The sequence below is a fragment of the Heteronotia binoei genome, chromosome 4 (assembly GCF_032191835.1).
Source record: "Heteronotia binoei isolate CCM8104 ecotype False Entrance Well chromosome 4, APGP_CSIRO_Hbin_v1, whole genome shotgun sequence".
Classification (NCBI taxonomy): domain Eukaryota; kingdom Metazoa; phylum Chordata; class Lepidosauria; order Squamata; family Gekkonidae; genus Heteronotia; species Heteronotia binoei.
In genome coordinates this window covers 154,823,099-154,846,619 of record NC_083226.1, presented here as the reverse complement: position 1 = coordinate 154,846,619, position 23,521 = coordinate 154,823,099, and the positions used below count along the sequence as shown (strand labels likewise).

General features: G+C 41.8%; 1 protein-coding gene across 1 annotated transcript in view; it reads left to right on the top strand.

Annotated features, from left to right (window-relative positions):
- OSMR (oncostatin M receptor) overlaps nt 1–23,521 on the top strand; it is a 70,887-nt gene that overhangs the window by 12,593 nt on the left and 34,773 nt on the right. The window contains 5 exon segments of the mRNA XM_060236592.1: nt 5,215–5,293; nt 6,481–6,644; nt 13,545–13,719; nt 18,828–19,076; nt 22,270–22,399. Of these exon segments, the coding sequence (XP_060092575.1) occupies nt 5,224–5,293; nt 6,481–6,644; nt 13,545–13,719; nt 18,828–19,076; nt 22,270–22,399 (788 nt within the window). The 5' untranslated portion in view covers nt 5,215–5,223.

Sequence of the window (23,521 nt, the reverse complement as noted above, 5' to 3'; positions counted from 1 at the left end):
TTGGAGTAGACAGTCATTTGCTAGATGGATGTATGCACTGACCCATTAGGGCCAAACTAGATGTTACACAAGATATGCAATAATAGTCCCCTAATTGTTTTCTAAAAGGAAAAGCTGCTTTGGAAGACTGCCAGTTTAAGGAGAGAAATGGCAGGTAGAATGGCTATTTAATACTTACTTTTCCAGCCATTTTTCTGGACCAAACAACCCATATAATTTCCTTCATTGGTGCAAAAACAACTTGGGGAGGGGGAAACAACGTTTGAGTCCTGCTGGTGGTAACTTTAAGACCAACAAAATTTTATTTTATTTATGCATGCACACTTCTTTAGATACATTGTAATGGAAGTTATCAGTCCATACTCATAGGGAGAGAGCGAGCAGCAAATTAGCATAAGCATAATGAAGATGTTTAGTAGATGCAAGGACCAAACAGGAATATCAAGCTTGGCTTATACGTTCATCATTTGTTTGGATTTAATTCCAGGGCAAAGTGAAGGAAATAAATATATCAAAATTGGAGAGGAGGATTTATGGTTAGGAAGGAATGGCCTATGGTGAAATAATAGCTAAAGTAACCCTTCCCAACTTTGCCAATCTCCCAAGAATTTGCAAATGAGATTGCGGCTGCTTTTCGTTTAAAAAAAAAATGCTGGAAAACTGTTATGTTCATTATTGTTATACTCATTATCTTTGGCCTTTATATAGTTGCCTGATATCAGATGAACATCTTGTAAACTTCCTGGCCCCTTCTCTTCATTTTGTGCTGACATTCAGATATTACAAAAATTGTGCGTCTGCAGCCATATTTAAGGCTACTGACTTTTTTTTTGGCCATCAAGTCACAGCTTACCTATGGCAACCCCATAGGGTTTTTAAGGCAAGAGACGCTCAGAGGTGGTTTGCCATTGCCTGCCTCTGTGTTATGACCCTGCTATTCCTTGGACATCTCCCATCCAAATACCATCCCATCCAGTTTCCTGGCACACCCTGCTTCAGAGGTCTTACTTACAGGCGGTCTTACTTCAGCGCAAGTCTGCATAGTGACACAGCATGTGAGGGAACATAATTTTATTCTTTAGCAAAAATGTGAGAAGTTGCTGCAAATAAAGGGTTACTGTAAATAAAGAAGTAAAAATATGGAGTAAAAACCTTTAGGGTTTCTTTGGAGGGAAGTTATATGGAGCTTCATTGAGAAGTACTGTGACGTGATGAAGTTATAATGGGGCTCCTTAGTGAGAAGATCGATAATGATGGACACGCATCTCCAAAAGCAGTTCCCCCTCTAGTGCTGATCTCCAGATGTTCCAGTAGCCCTATTTACCAGGGACAAACTATTTCTGTTTCTGCTTTCCCAGTAAAAACATTGTCCTTATTTTGCCTTTTGGGAAATTTTTTTTAGGAAATCTTTCTTTTGAAATGTTGCTTTTCTTCCTTCCTCCCATCATTATCTATCCAGATAGTAAATGTTGCTGTGGTGTATGAATAGCAGTTCGGTACATGCCGATCTGCTGTGAGGTTAAACATTCCTTTGAACGAAACTCTTTTTTAAAAAGGAAACTCTTATGGTCAGCTTAGAACACTCTGCGTCAGAAGCCACTGCAGAGTAAATGAATGTAGCATATATCAGAAAGAGGAGAGCTGTCTGAAATTTGTATAGAGCCTAGGCACTCACGTTTGCCAGTCCACAAGGGTGTCTCTCTTTTCATTCATGAAAGATAAATGTTGTAGGGGGCACTTTGAAAGACATGCAGCGCAGCTTTAGAGGTCCAGTAGATCTGTCCAGCACTCTGCAATGACATCCTAATAATCCACACTTCACAATTTTTTGAAATGTATTGACTTGACATTTTCTAGAAATTTGGAATTTTCTAGAAATTTTCTGAAATATAGAATTTTCTGAAATGTACAATTCAATTCAATTCATTTGAATAGCTCAACTGGGATACTGTCATCTCTGCTCGCTTTGTTGTTAATAATGCTTTCTAAGGCCCATTTGACTTCACACTTCAGGATGTCTGGCTCAAGGTCAGCAGTTTCACTGTCCTGGTTGTCAAGGGCATTGAGATCCTTCTTGTATAATTCTGTGTATTCTTGCCACCTCTTCCTAACCTCTTCTGCTTCTGTTAGGTCCATACCGTTTTTGTCCTTTATCATGGCCATCTTTGCACGAAACGTTCCCTTGATTTCTCCAATTTTCATGAAGAGATCTCTTGTCCTTCCCATTCTATTATTGTCCTCTATTGTTTTGCATTGTTCCTTCAGGAAGGCCTCCTTATCTCTCCTTGCTGGTCTCTGGAAAACTACATTCCGTTGGGTGAATCTTTCCTTTTCACCTTTGCCTTTTGTTTTCCTTCTTTCCTCAGCTATTTGTAAAGCCTCATCAGAAAGCCACTTTGCTTTCTTGCATTTCTTTTTCTTTGGGATGGTGCTGATTGCTGCCTTCTGTTCAGTGTCATGAACCTCCGTCCATAGTTCTTCAGGCACTCTAGTTCCTTACTTAAACCTATTCTTCACCTCCACTGTATATTCATAAGGGATGTGATCAAGGTCAAACCTGAATGGCCTAATGTCTTCCCCAGTTTTCTTCAGATTAAGCCTGAATTTTGCAATTAGCTCATGATCTGAGCCGCAGTCAGCTCCAGGTCTGGTTTTTGCTGACTGTAAGGAGCTTCTCCATGTTTGGCTGCAGAGTATGTAATCAATCTGATTTCTGTGTTGCCCATCAGGTGATGTCCTTGTGTAGAGTCACCTTTTAGGTTTTTGGAAGGGGGTGTTTGCTATGACCAGCTTGTTCTCTTGACAAAACTCTATTAGCCTTTGCCCGGCTTCATTTTGTTCTCCAAGGCTAAACTTGTCAGTTGTTCCGGTTACTTTTTGACTTCCCACTTTGGCATTCCAGTCCCCTATGATAAGGAGGACATCTTTTTTTGGTATTAGTTCTAGGTGGTGTTGTAGATCTTCATAGAACTGCTCCACTTCAGCTTCTTCTATGTCAGTGGTTGAGGCATAGACTTTGTTTGCTGTGATACTGAATGGTTTGCCTTGCATACGGACCAAGATCATTCTGTCATTTTTGAGATTGTATCCCATTACTGCCTTTTTCACTCCCTTGTTAACTATAAAGGCCACACCATTTCTTCTACGGGACTCTTATAATAAATAATAATAATAAAATTTTATTTATATCCCGCCCTCCCCGCCTAAGCAGGCTCAGGGCTCTTGCCCACAGTAATAGATGTAGTGATCCTCTGAGTTAAATTTACCCATTCCTGTCCATTTGAGTCACTGATTCCAAAGAAGTTGATGTTCAGTCTTGCCATCTCGTTTGACCACATTCAGCTTACCTTGATTCATAGATCTTACATTCCACATTCCAATGCAGTATTGTTCTTTGCAGCGTTCGGCTTTCCTATTACCATCAGACATATCCACAGCTGAGCATCCTTTCGGCTTTAGCCCAGTCACTTCACTCTTTCTGTGGTTACTTGTATTTGCCCTCTGCTCTTCCCCAGTAGCATATTGGGCACCTTCTGACCTGAGGAGCTCATCTTCCAGCGCCATATCATTTAGCCTTTTGTTACTGTCCATGGGGTTTTCTTGGCAAGGATACTAGAGTGGGTTGCCATTTCCTTCTCCAGTGGATCGCATTTTGTCTGCGTTCTCAGCTGCAGCCTGTCCATTTTGGGTGGCCCTGGATGGCATAGCCCACAGCCTCACTGAACCATGCAAACCCTCTCACCACGTCAAGGCAGCAATCCATGACAGAGGGAGTTGATAACAAGCCCTAAAGAAAAATGTCCATAGGCATAATGATATGTTATTTACCTCAATGCCATGAAATACTAGGAAAAGTTGAAGGCACCAGAAAAAGAAAAGTTGGTTTTTATGCCCCACATTTTTCCACCCAAAGGAACCCCAAAGTGGCTTACAATCACCTTCACTTCCTCTCCCAACTTGTGAGATAGAAGAGGCTGAGAGAGTCCTGAGAGAACTGTGACCGGCCCTGCAGGCTTCATGTGGAAGGGCAGGGAATCAGAGTCGGTTCTTCAGATGAGAGTCTGCAGCTCTTAACCACTACACCATGTTGGCTCTCAGGAGAAGAGTCAATAAAGGAAACCCTCAGTCTGCAAGACCTGAGCAAGGCTGTTGCAATAAGGTGCCTTGGAGGTCACTAATTTGTAAGGTTTCCATAAGTTGCAAGTGACTTGATGGTACTTAACACACACAGACACATGAAAAGCTTCAACTATCCCTTGCTACATATTCAACTTCTGTGAAAAGGACAGGTCATTTTTTCCCTGGACCTGTTGGCAACCCAACTCTCAAAACCTGCTGTTTCAGCATTGAGTGCAACTTTCATGAATTGGAAAAGCTGGCCACCATGAGGACTGTAACAGGGAATTCAAATGCAAAGTCTATAGTTTATAACCAGATCCCAAAGTAGTTGAACTACTAGACAGAATCACAATATGAGTAAGTGCATCAGTGCATCTTTTGTCACGAACAAATACTGTTGTTAGAAATATCCAATTAATAAAAACTGGCTGGTGTCCAGTAGATGTGAATCCATCCACCATTCATCTGTAATCAGCAGTCTCATCTAATTATACGTGTTTAGTAATTTTATACAATTTGTACCACAATGAAATTTGGATATTCTATCCTGATTGACTGGACCATTTTGGACCTGATTTTGCTAAATGCAATTCTTATCTGACAGCAAATAAATATTTATGCGTTTTAGAAAAATTCTCCATAGGACTTAAAAAAGAACAGATATCAGGATATCAGAAGTTACCAATACAGCTGGTCTTAATAGTTTTTGAAGGCTGGTTTTTTTTACTGTGCACTTTATAAACAGTTACATACTTTTCAGCCCTCTGACTTCAGTAGAATTTGAATTGCATAACTGTTTAGAATTGTGCTGTTAACTTCCTGTATTGCAAGTTTGAAGCAGATGGTAATGATTTTTTTTCCTGCAAGGTACTGAAGCATTTGAAGGAGTCATTTATGTTCAGTAGATGAGACAGGGAATTCTTTTACACTTGATTGTGTGACTGCCAGTCTGAACATATGAGTTTGCATGTGGAAAAGGATAAAATTATTTGCATTTGAAAATAAGCCCAGGGATGCCAAAGACATTAAATACAATATCCACGCATAAGAGTCAACCAAAACAGATGTAATATTTTTACCATTTGTTTATTCCAGGAGTGACTAATGGACCATTTGGTGCTTCAGGTAGTGCTTCTCTGTATAGCGCTGTGTTTCTGTCCGTTGCAAAGCCAAGGTAAAGATTTAAAAGCTTTCTATTTTTTAAAGTACATGTCCAGCAAAGCATATATATATGTAGTTTTTTTTGCACAGGTGGATTGTTAAATAATGCAAGGCTATGAAAGCTAATGTAATGTAGTAGCAAAACAACTGAGCTATGGACCAGAATGATTCTGTAAAATGTTGCCTTTGTTGACATGTTTTTTCTGTGGCCTTAGTTACCCTGCCGTCTTCCAGCTTCTGTGGGGGATAGTAATATTATCCTACCTTACTAACTTGTAGATTGTTTCAGTCTGTGTGCCTGTACCTGAAACCACAGGTACACTTTCAAACATGACAAAATGTCTGAAGGGTTTTTTTTTAGTGTTAATGAAAAGGTAACACATTAAGTAGCTCTCATTGACTCCCAAAAGTGGGTCACAAACTGAGACAACTAATACCGCAAAAATGTAAATTCTGATTTTGTGAGTGCAAATACGACTAGAGAGAGAGAATTTAGGGCATCAGATTATGAGCGGTCTCTAAATACAAACAAATTGCTAAACATTATTCAATTACCCCGTCAAACTTGACAAAAAAGCCTCATTAAGTCTTAATTGATTGCTGGGTAGGTGGAGGTTGGAGAACATGCTACCAGTGTTAATGGGGATTAATTCCTTCAGTGTACTAGTAAATTCAAGCACCTCCCATCTTCAATGCAAATTCCTAGTACTGTGATTTCATGGAATTTTTCAGCAGCATGCTTTATGGCATCTTCTCATTAGTTTTGCAGCACTGAGGGTCAGAAAGATACTTATTGCTTTCAAGCATAGCCTATTGCCGCTTTTCATAATAAAGGCCACAGAAAAAGTAAGGCAGAGAAGATGAACAATGAAACATTTTGTTGTTGAGTGTGCCAGTCTAAGGGAGCAATCGTAAGTGGGTCTATTTAGAATCCTTCTTAGGTTTATTCAGTGGTACTTATTCCCAGAAATGTGTTCTTGGCATTGAACTGTAAGGGGTTTGCCTTTATAGCTAAATACAGAAATATCTCAGAAACTACACGCTGTTATGCCTACACAATTCCCAGAATAATAAATATAGCTTCAGAGGCTCTATAAAAATTGATGAAGCTTGTTTATTCTAAATGTTGTCCTATAAAACTGCTTCACGAGTCTCAGGCCAGTCTTATTAAAACCCATGCACTCTTTTTTTCTCCACAAGATAACAGCGTGCTGATCCCTACGTTCCTTAACGTTTCCACAAACCTAGATCGTCAACAGCTTTTACTGGAATGGGATGTTAATGACGAAGCCTATAACTCTGAAAAACAAATGACTTTTAACATCCAGATCAATCAAACTGGAGCAAATAATGTTGTCTGGAATGTAAGTATCTTTCTGGAAGCCAAGTTTCTCAAATATAAGAAGATTCCTGGATCAATTTAAAACAAACCCACATGTTGTGTATAAGGTTGCCAACCTCCAGGTGGTGGTTGGAGAGCTCCTGCTGGCATCCAGGCAAAATAGATCAGTTCACCTGGAGAAAATCAATACTTTTGAAGGTGACATTATAGCCCACTGAACTCCCTTCCTTCCCCAAACCATGCCCTCCTCAGACTTCACCCCCCAAATCTCCAGGAATTTCTCAATCCAGAGTTCGCAACTCTATATGTATACATGTGAGTTTCCTTTATCTGAGGATTTATCCTGAGGTATTTTGTCTGTGAAGCATTACCATTGAACCAAATAAGGCCAATCCCCAAATGTGTTCTGTTGTGGTATAGTGGTATTATGTGTTCTGTTGTGGTATAGTGGTTATCTACTCTGGAGGAGAACCAGGTTTGATTCCCCACTCCTCCTCATGAAGCCTGCTGGGTGACTTTGGGCCAGTCATAGTTCTCTCAGAATTCTCTCAACCCCACATACCTCACAATGTGCCTGTTGTGGGGAGAGGATGGGAAAGCGATTGTAAACTGCTTTGAGACTCCTCAGGATAGAAAAAAAATGGAGTATAAAAGCCAACTCCTCCTCTTTTTCCTCCTCACAGCTGTGCTACTTGAGAGCTTTCTAAATGCTAATGCCAAGAACTGAATGTGGGACTTTCCACAGCTAAACACGTGCTGAACCACAGTTGCTTTTTGTACGCAGAAGTCTCAGACTCAGGTCCTGTGTTTAAGCTTCCTTTCTCTGTACAAGTACAAGTATCATATTCATGGCAGTATAATTACAGTGCTGGATGGATCATCCTGGACCCTGCTAAGGCGTACCCATTTCCTCCTTTCCTAGTGTTTTGGACACTGGTCAGACCAGTGGTCCATCTGACACAGTGCTGTATTCTCTGGCTGGTACAGCAAAGTTGTACTGTAATACTGAGCTACGGTCAGTTGCTTTGAATCCCTATAGACTGCATTTGAATGCAACCTGGGGAAAGAGCTCTTTTGAACACATTAAGCTCGCTTATACTGAATCAGGTCATTGGTTCACCAAGGCCCTTACTGTCTGCTCAGACTGGCAGCAGCTCTCCAGCATTTCAGGCAGAGGTTCTTTTGCATCATCATATTTTCAACTGGAGATGCTGGGGATTGAATTTAGGACCTTCTGCATGCCAAGCAGATGTTCTACCACTGAGCCGTAGCTCCTCCCCACAGCCTCTCTTTTCTTTCCTGTGTTTGTAGCCAAGGTTCTTAATGCACTCTAATCACTATGCTTAACCTGTTACTTTAGCTTTAATAAGTGCACAGAAATGTTCTTCCTTTATTCCTCCCACATTTTCATCTTCTCTCACATTAAAAGGATGTGTTAGATTTTGACTTTCTTACGTAACAAAAAGAAATTATAGGAAAGCAGATATGATTTCTTCCAGGGAAGGCTTGAACGGATAAAAGGAAGTACTTCTTCACCCAAAGGGTGATTAACATGTGGAATTCACTGCCACAGGAGGTGGCGGCGGCCACAAGCATAGCCACCTTCAAGAAGGGTTTAGATAAAAATATGGAGCAGAGGTCCATCAGTGGCTATTAGCCACAGTGTATGTGTGTATATAAAATTTTTTGCCACTGTGTGACACAGAGTGTTGGACTGGATGGGCCATTGGCCTGATCTAACATGGCTTCTCTTATGTTCTTATGATCACTTAAACATGTGAATAATACTTAGCATTTGTACAGCTCTTTCAAGCATTCAAAGCACACTTTATTGTTGTGGGATCCTTATTTATCCCTACATGGCAGATGGAGGGCTGAAGCCATGAAAGAAGTTTGCCTACTTATCTATAGTTATCTAGTACAATTTTATCTGACACTTCCTTCATGGAGTTCATGAGTCAGATTGAGGTGACAAAAGAGAAGGTCCTACAACTGATAGACAAATTAAAAACTAATAAGTCACCGGGTCCGGATGGCATACATCCGAGAGTTCTGAAAGAACTCAAAATTGAACTTGTGGATCTTCTAACAAAAATCTGTAATCTTTCATTGAAATCTGCCTCCGTTCCTGAGGACTGGAAGGTAGCAAATGTCACCCCCATCTTTAAAAAAGGTTCCAGAGGAGATCCGGGAAATTACAGGCCAGTCAGTCTGACTTCAATACCGGGAAAGTTGGTAGAAACCATTATCAAGGACAGAATGAGTAGGCACATTGATGAACACGGGTTATTGAGGAAGACTCAGCATGGGTTCTGCAAGGGAAGATCTTGCCTCACTAACCTGTTACATTTCTTTGAGGGGGTAAACAAACATGTGGACAAAGGAGACCCGATAGATGTTGTTTACCTTGACTTCCAGAAAGCTTTTGATAAAGTTCCTCATCAAAGGCTCCTTAGAAAGCTTGAGAGTCATGGAGTAAAAGGACAGGTCCTCTTGTGGATCAAAAACTGGCTGAGTAATAGGAAGCAGAGAGTGAGTATAAATGGGCAGTCTTCGCAGTGGAGGACGGTAAGCAGTGGGGTGCCGCAGGGCTCGGTACTGGGTCCCATGCTCTTTAACTTGTTCATAAATGATTTAGAGTTGGGAGTGAGCAGTGAAGTGGCCAAGTTTGCAGATGACACAAAATTGTTCAGGGTGGTGAGAACCAGAGAGGATTGTGAGGAACTCTAAAGGGATCTGTTGAGGCTGGGTGAGTGGGCGTCAACGTGGCAGATGCGGTTCAATGTGGCCAAGTGCAAAGTAATGCACATTGGGGCCAAGAATCCCAGCTACAAATACAAGTTGATGGGGTGTGAACTGGCAGAGACTGACCAAGAGAGAGATCTTGGGGTCGTGGTAGATAACTCACTGAAAATGTCAAGACAGTGTGCGTTTGCAATAAAAAAGGCCAACGCCATGCTGGGAATTATTAGGAAGGGAATTGAAAACAAATCAGCCAGTATCATAATGCCCCTGTATAAATCGATGGTGCAGTCTCATTTGGAGTATTGTGTGCAGTTCTGGTCGCCGCACCTCAAAAAGGATATTATAGCATTGGAGAAAGTCCAGAGAAGGGCAACTAGAATGATTAAAGGGCTGGAGCACTTTCCCTATGAAGAAAGGTTGAAACGCTTGGGACTCTTTAGCTTGGAGAAACGTCGACTGCGGGGTGACATGATAGAGGTTTACAAGATAATGCATGGGATGGAGAAAGTAGAGAAAGAAGTACTTTTCTCCCTTTCTCACAATACAAGAACTCGTGGGCATTCAATGAAATTGCTGAGCAGACAGGTTAAAACGGATAAAAGGAAGTACTTCTTCACCCAAAGGGTGATTAACATGTGGAATTCACTGCCACAGGAGGTGGTGGCGGCCACAAGTATAGCCACCTTCAAGAGGGGTTTAGATAAAAATATGGAGCACAGGTCCATCAGTGGCTATTAGCCGCAGTGTATGTGTGTATATAAAATTTTTTGCCACTGTGTGACACAGAGTGTTGGACTTGATGGGCCGTTGGCCTGATCCAACATGGCTTCTCTTATATTCTTATGTTCAGGATGGCATAGATGGCTCCTCTATCCCTTACATTATCCACACAACCCGGTAAAGTATAAGATTACCAGCAACCTAGAAAGAATAACAGAGGCTAACTAGGATTTTTTTCAAAACCAGATGATACTTACTTCTATTCCACAAAAGGCTTCAGCTGTCCATTTCTACACACCAAGTTTCTATTAAAGGGGGTGGGACATTTTTCTCCAGGAGGTTGGCAACCTTAATAGAAAAAATGGCACTGGTCTAATTCAGTGCCTCTTTCCCCCTCTCCTGTGGGAAATCCACTCCCAGATTTTCTTGCATCTTTTGCTGCATGCCCCTTTTTGGAAGAATTTTGAAAAATATTTGTGATTCCCCCTTATTGAGCAAAGGGCAAGAGAGCTGGCACAGTTGTTTGTGCCCTTATGCTGTGTAATTCAGAATGAGAGATCAAAACATTTGATTGGTGTAATCCAGACTTTCTTGCTTATTCTATAGGAGAAGGTTAAGAAGGCCATCAAGCAAACTCTGTAGCGGATTCTTCAGAAGATATTTATCATGTGATTTATATTCTGCCTTTCCTTTGTTCAGTGAAGCTCATAACAATATAATAGTGCAAATCCAGTAGTTCAATTCTAAAATTGTTGCAATTGCATAAACAAGAACAATAGGAAATATATTATTGACTGTTTAAAATAGCAAATAAAAAGGTAAAGATAGTCCCCTATGAAAGCACCAAGTTGTTACCGACCCATAGGGTGATGTCACATCATGATGTTTCTTGGCAGACTTTTTATCGGGTGGTTTGCCATTGCCTTCCCCAGCCATCTAGCTGGGTACCAATCTCGGAAGGATGGAAGGCTGAGTCAACCTTGAGCCGGCTACCTGAACCCAGCTTCTGCTCATGAGCAGAGCTTGGACTGCAGTACACAGCTCATAACTAATAAGAAATGTCTGTAAAAAATTGGGTTGAATCCAGGCTAAATTTCCTATTAACAGAAGATACTTCTGTCAACAGATAAAGGTAAATTGGGTGATTGATGGAAGTGAGAGAAGGAAGAAGGAAAAGTGGGGAGGCTATTGGGGCTTTCAAGGGAGGAAAAAGAGGGAAAAGTGGTGGAGGAGGGGGAGGAGTTTCCCCCTTAATGGCAAGTCCCCATGGATCCCAACTTGTAATTGTACATTATTGTTTTCCAATATTTGGGATGTTACACAGGGCATACAGTAAGTAGCCATGTGACTCTAGTTACGGTCGATACAGATTGCAAATGTGGCTCTCCACAATCAGTAGACTACATTAATGGATAATCTAGTCTCAGTCCACATCACTGATTCTTATGTATTATTATTATTTTATTACTACTACTACTTATTTAGTTATTTTTTTCTGCGAGAGTTGCTGTCATTGCTACTGGAAACCTATAAAGATTACTGGCTCTGCTAATAGTCAGGTTTATTTAAACTTCATTGGCTTCAGTTTTGTGGAAGAATATATTAATAGAAGTCTGAATGTACTAAATACCACCATCAGTAGCCGTCTTCACTCATTCCCATAGTATTAATACCCTGAAGTAATATAAAGCATAATAAATACAAATCTATTTCCCATAGGTGGTGGAAAGTATTGTTAAGTCACAGCTGACTTTTGGTGACCCTTTCAAGGCAAGAGATGTTGAGAGATTCCTTGCCATTCCCTTCCTTAGTGGTCTCGCATCCAAATATGAACCAGAGCCAACTCTGCTTAGTTACTAAGAGCTGACCAGATCAAGCTAGCCATCTGGGTCAGGTCATTTCACATGACAGCATCTTAATGCTCCCTCTTGCAAACGCCACAATTTCCCAGCAAATGTCAGCCGAACTGCATTCTCCTAACTTGCAGGGATTCATCTCCTGAAATGACCTCACCTGCCCCTCCCATTCCCACAAAGGATGAAATATAGAAAAAGCCTGAAAGTGAAACCCAGATTAATGGGGTCTCATTACAGCCTTGGGAAAACAGGAAGCCCTTTCAAGATTCACCTTATTTGACTCCCAGGAACCTGCTCAACAACTACTGTAGCTGCTGCTTTGATCTTAGTGTTCCTTGATTTCCACTTTTTCGCTCTGAGAGCAAGTTCTCTAAAGTCTTTTTTCTCAAATCACAGGACAGAACTAAAACCCTGCGTTACTGTACATCAGTGAAAAGACTGGCACCATGCCACTTAAAAGTATGGGTAGGGAATACCACATTTCAACAATCCCTTGCATTTTTTTAAAAAAGTCGTACAAAACAGCAGATTGAGGACAAAGATTCAGACATAGTCATTTGCCTGGGGTTCTGTTTATAGGGAGTTTTGAACATGAAGAGGACAACAAATTAAATCTGAAGTGAGGCTGCCCATTCTTTCAGTTCTGCCCACTGTAATGTAGAAACCAGGGCTTGGCAGCTGGGCGTCTAAATGCTTTCAGTGAAGTGCTATTGTCTTTGGGTGAAAAAGATTTCTGAGCTGGCCCTTAACAAAAATTGTTTTGAAGTGAGTGGTAAAACCCCAGAGGCTTCAATAGGAACCAAGTTTCCTTCTTTTGAGCAACGAAGTCAAAGTCCAGAACTGTGCCTGTGAGTGCTGAAATAAATTAACATATGTTCTCTAGCTTTCTTCTTGCAATATATTCTTTTTCCCCCTATTGGATTTAAAAGCTTTCATGTATACCCAAGAACATATGTAGAATATAACGGGCTTTTGCTTGCTTGTTTAGCAGTTTAGCCTGTTTCTTCCACATAGGCAAATGACCACTATCATCATAGTAGGTGACTATCAACAATCTTGGGGATATGTCTTGAGCTTTCTTGACCTTCACAAAAGTTGTCTGGAATACTTAATACTCACCCGATGTGAATGCAAGTTGAGAGAAGGTCATATGAACATATGAAGCTGCCATATATTGAATCAGACCCTCGGTCCATCAAAGTCAGTATTGTCTACTCAGACTGGCAGCAGCTCTCCAGCATCTCAAGCTGAAATACGCTCTGAGTCCCCATGTTCATAGTTTACAGTGGAACAATAGAGATAGTGAAATCATAACAGTGCATATTTATTTCCTTATTTCATTCAATTGTATCCCGCCTTACTTCCCAGTGGGGACCCAAAATCTTTCTCCTCTCCTCCTTTTTAGCTTCACAACAACCCTGTGAGGTAGGTTAGGCTGAGAGAGCGTGACAGGTCTGAGGTTACCCAGCGAGCATCTATGGCACGAGGGGATTTGAACCTGGGTCTCCCAGATACTTATTTGGGCACTCTTAACCACTACACCACACTGGCTCTCATTTTTGTTTCAGCATTCAGAGTTCTCCTTCACTGTTTCCTTTTAGAAGAATTACACAGCAACTCTCAACCAATCAAATCGACCTATACGATGGAGTTGGGATGCCAAAGAACCTATGGAATGTATGTCATATGCAGTAAGAATCCGGAGTTTGGTGATAAGCAAAGATGGACTGGTGTCTGAATCTTGGAGTGACTGGACTAAGTTGACGAAAGTGGAAGGTAAATAAAGCTTGCCAGTATAAAGCAGGAAATACAGCCTTAGCCCTCTGTGATACTTCGAAGCTGACATTGCATAATCCTTTTCTGTGGAAGGCATGTTCATTTCTTGGTATCAGCGTGTTGTTTCCAGAGAAGATGATTAGCCTTTAGATAACACTTTCTTACTCTGGGTGCAGAACTGATTGGAGTAATTTCAGCTTGTTCTATGACTCTGTGATGTTCCATGTATTCAGTTCGTTTTCTCCATAACTATTAATCACAGTTTCGGCCTTAGAAAGCTTGCTTCAGTGCCAAACCTCAGTGCACTGATAGCCTTCAGAAAGTCTTAGCCTCAGTTCTACCCCTGACATTCTGTCACGGACAGCAGAAGGGAGAAATTATTGTTGGTTTTGGTGGAGTAACACTTCAGGCTGACTGGTACTCCCTGGCAAAAAAACAATAACAACCTGTCGGTGAGTGAAAAAGCCCTGGCCTGGATGGCTGAGGCTATCCCGATCTCATAAGATCTTGGAAGCTAAGCAGGGTCAGCCCTGGCACGGCCAGATTAAACTATATGGGGGCCCCTAGGCAGTCAAAATCTCAGGGGCCCCCTCCCAAATTATCTCGGAGTGCCCGTGGCCCCTGCAGCAGCCTGCAGGCACCTTCTCAAAAGCCCCTTTGACAAGGCTGCGGGGGAGAGGCAGAGAGAGGCAAACTTGGCAATGACACCAGCATCAGCTGCACCAGGCAATTCAGGCAAAGAGCAGCTCAGTTGCTGGCTGTGCATGCAAGCTGGGAGGGCTGCAAGCAGGGGGGAAACCAGGGGGGAAGCCGGCCCAGGGGCCCTAAAGGTGTGGGGGCCCATAGGCCAGTGACTACTTGGTCTAATTGTTAATCCAGCCCTGGACCCTGGTCACTATTTGTATGGGAGCCCACTGAGGGTGTCTGAGTTGCTATGCAGAGTCAAGCAGTGGCAAACCACCTCTGAATGCCTTTTGCCTTGAAAACCCTGAGGGTCACCATAAGTCAGCTGAAACTTGACAGCAAAAAAAAAAAGTGATGGAAGTAAACAAAACATAAAATATGAACGCATGAATTGGAATTCTTATATCACTGAGTCCCAGAAGCTTAGGATGAGCAATCTATCTCAGTTGCGTGTATGAATGATACTAACAAAGGGCAGTTTCACAAGAGAAGCAAATTCTCAGACCGATTTCTCACTAGGCTTGTTCCAGTCTTGGAGCCCTCCCCCCCCCCCCCCAGTGTTTCTGTCCGATTTCACACAAGCTACTGAGGGGCTGCGACTTGCCCCAACTCTTTCCTGTGGCAAGTAGAAACCGGTTTTCAGAGGATCTTGCTTGCTGCGGGAAAGAGGCGGGGCAAGTCGCAGCCCTGCGGCAGCTTGTGTAAAATCAGACAGCAGTGCTGGGGGGAAAAGGGCTCCAAGACCAGAAAGAGCCCTAGTGAGAAATCGGTCTCAGTTCTCTGCTGGCAGCAACATGCAAATGTTCTGTTAGATGTGCTATAAACAAAGGAGGTAGTATCTTTTTAGTTGTGTTTTAAAAGAACCAAATGGAGGAAAGTGGTTCCTGTTTACGTAATTACAGCCAACATTTATGAACAGCTTGAGACCCTGGAGAGCCGCTGCCAGTCTGAGAAGACAATACTGACTTTGATGGACCAAGGGTCTGGTTCAGTATAAGGCAGCTTCATATGTTCATTTGGGGAGGGACGGTGGCTCAGTGGTAGAGCATCTGCTTGGGAAGCAGAAGGTCCCAGGTTCAATCCCCGGCATCTCCCAAAAAGGGTCCAGGCAAATAGGTGTGAAAAACCTCAGCTTGAGACCCTGGAGAGCCGCTGCCAGTCTGAGAAGACAATACTGACTTTGATGGACCAAGGGTCTGATTCAGTATAAGGCAGCTTCATATGTTCATATGTGAACAGATGAAAGCTGCTGCTTGGCAATCATTTTCTGGGGCTTCATGACTTTCTCTGCCTTGCTATTGGACAACTTCGTAAAGACACTAGGACCTTTTGCATGCTGAACATGTTCTGGTTCACCGCACTGGTGGCCCCTCCCCTCCAATGTATGCATTGTTATATGCAGGGGTCGTTTTGTAGGAAAATAGGTGGTGGAGCTCATCCAGGGATTGTTATGCAGCTGCACCTACTATTCAATGGACAAGGTGGGAAGGAGGAGGTGGAACCATCAGAAAGGTTCAGGAGCTATTTGCTTTCAGCTGCTAGGACATTGTATGCGCAGCTTTGGAAACAAGGAACAATACCAGAGAAATGGGATTGGATTGTGAAAGTTTTATCGTGGAGTGAGATGGACAAATTAACTAAAAATTTAAGAGACTATGACTTAGACTTATTAAAAAAGGAGTGGAAGAAATTCAAAGGATATATGGAGAAAGAGTGGAACGTAAAAAGACATTGGACAATTTTTTAGTATTAATCAAAAGGACATTTTGATAGATTAGTGGTACCTTTAGAATTAACTGGAAATTTATAACTTCGGGGAAGTCAATATTGGAAGGAGGGGGGGGTGAAATATCATATGGTTTAATATAAGAAAAAGTTAATTAAATATTGTAACCATGTGTTATTAATAAATTGTTAAAATTCAGAAAGGTTCAGGAGCTGTGCTCCTGTGAGCTCCTGCAAAATCCGAGGCCTGGTTATATGTGTATTTTTGTATTTGTGTGGCGGGAGACTTGCTCCCAACTAACAGTACCAAAATTTCAACAAATTCCAGGTATTAGGGCTCAAACAAATAAGATGAAGATCACACTTCTTATTCTGTCCATAACATATAGACTGAAAACATGTGCAGCCTCAGTTTGCCTTAGAGCAACACAAGGAAAGAAGATGGGTAACCTTTCAATTTCAGTTCCATTTTATATTTGACACTGGCTCACCTTTATGCCATTAGCATTAAAGGAGAAAAGGTGTGTCCTTCAACATGCACATTTTTTCCCCCTTTTAAGCTGCTTGGAACAAAAGGAGGCTGTTCTGAACAGAGAAATGGCATGGAAATATAAGGGTTAACTTCCCAACCTTCTTTGCCCAGCCCCAAGGCACATTGCAGGAGCCTGCAGTTTGCATGTTATGTAAGAACAAACATATGGCTCAGAGCACCTGCTTGGCATGCAGAAGGTCCCGGGTTCTATCCCTGGTATCTCCAGTTAAAAAGATCAGGTAGTAGGTGAAAAACCTGAGACCCTGGAGAGCCACTGCCAGTCTGAGTAGACAATACTGATTTTGATGGACCAAGGGCCTGATTCAGTACAAGGCAGCTTCATGTGTTCATTTGGTCGGAGTCCTTAGTTTGCTGCTGCAAAAGGATAAAGAGCATTATCATATATATATATATATAGGACTTCTAGCTAGTCTACTAGAACATGATCTTTGGTAAGTAGAAGCAGCCAGATATACCCATATATACACATACATAACCTGCAATAAAGTGAGCAGGAATTTTATGTGTTAAGTGAGAGGAGGAGGAGGAGAATTCCTGCAAAGATACTTCTGCAGTGCCAAAGAACTTGGCTAGATCTCAAATTGCAGAACACCATCTACTGGTGAGATATATGACTGTGACAAATGATAATAATAATAGAAATAGGGTTTGGATCATTGACACTGCAATCGCAGGAGACATCCGAATAGAAGAGAAAGAACAGGAGAAGATCAAAAAATGCCAAGACAAAAACACTTTGGGAGAAAAAGGTTACTATTGTGCCAGTTGTCATTGGAGCTCTTGGAGCAGTGCCTGGATGTCTTATGAAACCCCTGGATAGTCTGAGCATTGAACAAATAACACCAGCTCAGCCACTTCCAATTCCAAAAACCTTTATTAACATACCATTTTTTTAAAAAAAGGTAGCAGTACAAATCAGCCTATATGCCAACAAGGAGAAACAATCAAAGTACAATGATTTGTAACATTAGGTGTAGTAATAGGAAAAGGTAATCTCAAATATTACTGTAATTAAAATGGTTATAGTAAAAAGTTTAGCTAATCTCAAATATCACAGTAATTAAAATGCTTATAGTAAAAAGCTTAGGTACCCAAAGAGGAATCATAGATACATCTTATTTCTCTCACTCACTCTTCTCGTCCTTCCCTCTTCCCTCTTTTCTTTCCACTTTTTCTTGGCCCCTCATCAGCGGGGAGGAAGGCGCATAAATCGAAATAAACATAAACATTTGTTAGGAACTCTGCAACCTGCTCAGTAACTTTGGGTTTTTTGTCTGCTAGCAAGAACTCAATACCTCTATTGGTCACAGTCTTAGAAAGTTGAAAAATAGGACTAATCAAATATGAATGTAGGGAACAAGTCCCCTCTGCTCCAGCTTTTATTAGTTGTAAATCAATGTTCAGGATTCTCCTTTGAATTGTTCAGAATATATAGCTTTCATTGGAGTTAGCCAGGGAGTCTAAATCAATACCTAAAGAGTTAATTTTCTCCCGTATTAATTGGGACCATTTAGATACATACGGGTCAGCAGGTAAAGCAGTGATAAGACAATTTGGAGGGGATTGAAAATAAAGATGTAACCAATATTTAATGGCAGGAATCCAAGCTCTAGATTCTTTGGTATAGAGACTTAGCTCAGCACATAAGCTGAAATAACTAACCAAGTTGGGAATGCCAAGAATACAGTGCAGGAAGATTGCCCAGAAGACTGTTTTTTGGAACAGCAGTAATCCTGCAACGATATCTCTGCAGTTCCCAGAAACTTGGCAAGATCTCAAATTGCAGAAGACCATCTAACAGGCAAAGATCTAACTGTGACAATCAGTAATAATGAAGATAATTAATGTAATAGATAATAATAAATAGCTATACATTTTGAATCATGAACTCTGGGTGACCATAGACTGTCCTTATCTGTGCTTACTTTTAAATTGGAGATACTCATGCTGCAGTTTCCACTGGAATCAGAAGCTGTAGGGTGTGTACATTTCCCCCAAACACAATGCTGTTCCCAAGTGCAGCCCCTTAGTTTTCCCCCCACATTAGAGGTACTGGCAGCAACTAGCAATTCACTTAGTACTTGTTGAGTTCTGCATTCCCAATCTTCGCCAGAGTTCAATAACCAAGATTAATTGTTTTGTACAGGCACGGACATAGAAGATTCCAAGTCTTACATATTTCCAGTGGAGAAGGTTGTTGAAGAAGGGTCAAACATCTCCTTCTGCTGCATTGAAATAAAGGGAAAAAGGATATCATGGTTAGATTATGGTGACAAGCGCTATTCAGCAGAGACAAGTCACCGAAGAATGGTGTTTACTGTAAAAAACGTCCCTCTTTCAAAACCAGGTGGAGTTGTAGTGAGCTGTGGGGGCTTAGCAACAGTCTTTGTGACCCGTAAGTGGAAAATGGTTTGTGTTATTTCCCGGAGTGGGTGATTGGGTGGGGGGTTAAATCACTAAGTATTGATTTAAACGAACAGGCCAGTTTGCTCCAAGTGCTTTTCATGCTTATAGCAGCCAACCAGCAGGTGGTCGCTGGGATCACAACTGATCTCCAGGGGATAGAAAACCGCCTTCCTTGGAGGTTTTTAAACAGAGGCTAGATGGCCATCTGACAGTGATAAAGATCCTATGAATTTGGGGTAGGTATTTGTGGGTTTCCTGCATTGTGCAGGGGGTTGGACTAGATGACCCTGGAGGTCCCTTTCAACTCTATGATTCTATGAAATTAGTTCACCTGGAGAAAATGGCCACTTTGGAAGTTGGACTCTATGGCATTAGACCCCATCAAAGTCCCTCTCCTCACCAAACCCCTCCCTACCCAGGCTCGCCCCCCCCAACCCGCCCCTCCAAGCAGGGCTTCTTTTGTAGAAAAAGCCCAGCAGGAACTCATTTGCATATTTGGCCACACCCCCTGACATCACCATTGTTTCACTCCATGATGTTTATCCTTTTTTTCCTCCTCTCATGGAATTTCAAAGTGGCTTACAGTTTAAAAGGCACAACAATATGTAAATGAATTGTTTCTTGCGCAAATGAATAATTAGAAACATTTCCTGTTCTTCTGCAGATGCCCTCTCCATGTGTTTCTGGTTTAGATGGCTTTGCTGGGGCATGGTCTGCTTTCACACACATTGGATCTTTTGCAATGGAAAATTCAGTTCTAAAGAATTAAGTGCATTGAAAGTTCATTAAAGCAGCCTTGCTCTTTCAGAGTTCTTGGCAGTATTTCTGCTGCCTGAAAAGTATGGAATAATAAGGGTAGCTAGTTCGTGCTCAACATGGCCAGGTTGATCTCTTCTCTTCTTCCAGTGATTTACATTTATCTATTTTTAAGTACACTGTGAGCATCTAGTACGCTGTATGCCACTTATCTCGAGAGTACATGTAGTCAGATGTATGGACATTCTTTGCTTGAATACAGATGGAATGAGCACTTCAAAAATCAGTATTTTAATTGCATGTCAGAAAGTTGGGAAGGGCATTGCTTTCATTAAATATTAGGAGTATTGTCATTGTTTTGGACAATTGTGTTGGGATTTGGTGGGAAATGATAATTCTGAGCTTAAAGGAAATTAAAATGAGTCTTTTAAAATGTCTGCATCTCAGAGGCAGTAAGAGCAGGGAGGGAGGAAGAAAGAGAGGACATCTGCCCTGGCTTCCAGCTGTTCTATAGCACACTGGCCCTTTACATAGCCGTTCCTTTTGATGGAAAGACCTGGTATCCAGGTTCCAGAGGCCAGGTCTACTTTTATTGAAACAAATGGCCCTTTAATATTCAAGCAGCTGTTCTTTTCAGTCGGAAGACCTAGCTTCCAAATTCGTTGAAAACTTAGCACTACAGCTTGGGGAGTGGGGTGTCTAAATGGATATTAGAGGCCAAGTCTTCTCATTGAAATGAATGACCATTTAAAATTTAAAGGACTGATGTGTGGTGGAGCGTTGCCCCGTGGCACAGAGTGGTAAAGCAGCAGTACTGCAGTACTGTGGTCTGAACTCTCTGCTCACGACCTGAGTCCGATTCCAGTGGAAGCTGGATTCAGGTAGCCGGCCCAAGGTTAACTCAGCCTTCCATCCTTCCGAGGTCAGTAAAATGAGTATCCAGCTTGCTGGGGGGGGGGGAGGGAGTGTAAAAGACTGGGGAAGGCAATGGCAAACCACCCCATAAAAAGTCTGCCATGAAAACGTTGTGAAAGCAACATCACCCCAAAGTTGGAAACAATTGCTTGCACAGGGGACCTTTCCTTTCCTTTTCTGTGTGGTGAAGCAGCTGTGAACATTGAAAGACCTCCTGAGTTCTGACTCAATTTCATATATTTCCAGTATTTACTGAGAGATAACTTGGAATTGGGAAATATCAAAGATGCCTTTCACCGGAGGTGTTGAACTCATTTGTTTTGAGGGCCGGACTGACATAAATGAGACCTTGTCAGGTTGGGCCTTGTATGTCACAAAATGTAGTACCATGTAGCAGAGATATAAAATTTATAAATGACTCAGACAAACAAAATTGAAGTGTTTTTTTTAAAAAACATTTTTTTAAACATGCTTAAAACATTAGCACTTGTTGGTCTTAATGGTGCTTTCTTTGTATTTGTCCCATGCAATTCAGGGAACTGGGCAACGGAAGCTCTGGCTCTTTCCTTCCTTCCCCAGGGGACCAGGAGTGGAGGATCCTCAGTCAATAGAAGGAAGAGAGACTTAACATAGTAGCTCTGCTGTGTGATTGAGCATGCCTGGCAGAGCAAGCTGTAATGCAGAAGGAAGCAAGAGAGAGGGAGAAGGAAGCAGATGACAGCCACTTGCTCGGGGGCCTAATAGGAGCCCTCTGGGGGCCTGATTCAGCTCCTGGGCTGCATGTTCGACACCGCTGCTTTTCACTGTATCAGTTATTGCTGATCCAATCTAACACAGGAAATACTGGACATTATATTGGATTGGCAATATCGGATTGCATTCCCCTAAACACAGGATTCACTTTTTCTTTCACCCTAGACAAGGGCTGGCTGGCTGTGGATCTCTGAGGTCCTCTACCAGCTTCCAGCTTCCCACCACAGAAACAGGTCCTCAACAAAGATGGCTGCAATGCAGACACAGTATTGAATAGTCTCTATGTGTGCAAAGATGGTTATGATGCTCCTGCCCCCAGTTTTATGAAGAGAGTATTGGACAATGAGGATAAACATAACTGTGCATCACACTGAGAACCAGCATGGAGTAACGGTTCAGAGAGTGGGACTCTAACCTGGAGAACTGGGTTTTATTACCCACTCCTCCCCATGAAGCCTGCTGGGCCAATCACAGTTCTCTCAGAACTCTCTGAGCCCCTCCTACTTTACAAGGTGCCTGTTGTGGGAGAGAGAGGATGGAGAAGGTGATTGTAAGCCACTTTGAAACTCCTTAGGGTAGAGAAAAAGCGGGATAATAAAAACCAACTCCTCTTCTTCTTCTCAAAAATCAGTCAACAGCACACCAGTATCCCACAATCTACATTTGTCTGCCTCTTGACCTGAAATTAATTTGCTTTGGATGAGGTTGGAAGAGTAAACACAAGAAGGAAACATTTTAATCTACTTTTGTTTTAACAGGACCTCCTGGTGAACCCAAATATCTGTCTTGTGAAACAGAAGACATGGTAACATTAAACTGTACTTGGCAGCCTTCATCAGACCATAATCTTGCAGGGAAGCGTTCAATAAAATTTAACCTGTCAGATGCGTAGGTATTCTATGTACATTTTTGGGTGTCCCAAGTCACAAAATGACACAAGATTCTTATATTTAAAAGTATAACGATAGTGAAATGCTTGCTCCCTAATCACTAAAAGAATTGGCTTCTGTTGACTTTGCCTAGTGCAATACCCTAAATTAATTTCACATTTGTTGCTATAAAACCCAACATCCCTGCCCCCCGCCACTGCCCCTATTGATTTCCTTCTGTACAAGGGACTTGTGTGTTTCATGCAGCGTTGGAAAGACATTTGATTAACTGTTGCCTTTTGTATTCACAAAGGCAGAAGGCCATTTTCTTTCTCATATGTTGCCCCAGTCATCATGGGCACAACCTGTGCACTTATTTTGCACCATCAAGTTCATTTCAGTCCACAGCATCCTCCTTCTTTCCTTTTAAGGCTACAAATGCAGAGTTTGGGCTTTGCCCCCCTGTAGGGTTCCCAGCTTCCAGGTGGGGCCTGGAGATCTTCTGGAAATACAACTGATATCCAAAATACAGAGATCAGTTTCCCTGGGGAAAAAATGGTTGCTTCGGAGAGTGGACTCCATGGTATTATACTCTGCATGCTCTGCGAGGTTTTGCATAACTATTGCTGTTGTGGTTAACCATTGTGTCAGACTTTGGAACTGAAGTGAAGGGATGGCTTCACAGGAGGTATTCAGAGGTGCTGAAGAAACTGATTGTGGAAGACAAAACTATGAATTATTATTGGGTTAGTTATACACAAGATCTACACAAAAAAGTTGTGAGTTTTAAACACTAAGCTCTTTAGATTGATAGATCATAGAAAAGTTGATTATGTTGTATATATTCTATGTTGAAGATCACAGTGACCCATAGCATATTTAAGAGTGGTTTCCTGCAAACCATAATGGGCAAATATAGAATTGCTTCCAGCCTCTGCCCTTTTCTTTGCTTGTTTTACATGTGGTTTTGTGTTATATCCGGACCAAGGCTAACAAAAGTTAATGCTAACCACAGCTCCCATCTTATCTATGATTAGAAACCACACTTTGAAGTGGGTTTGCAAATCCTGTTTGGAGGGAAATCTATTAATGGTTAGCAGTGTGTGCAGATGTAATTATTAAGGCTGACAAAGGAAGGGAG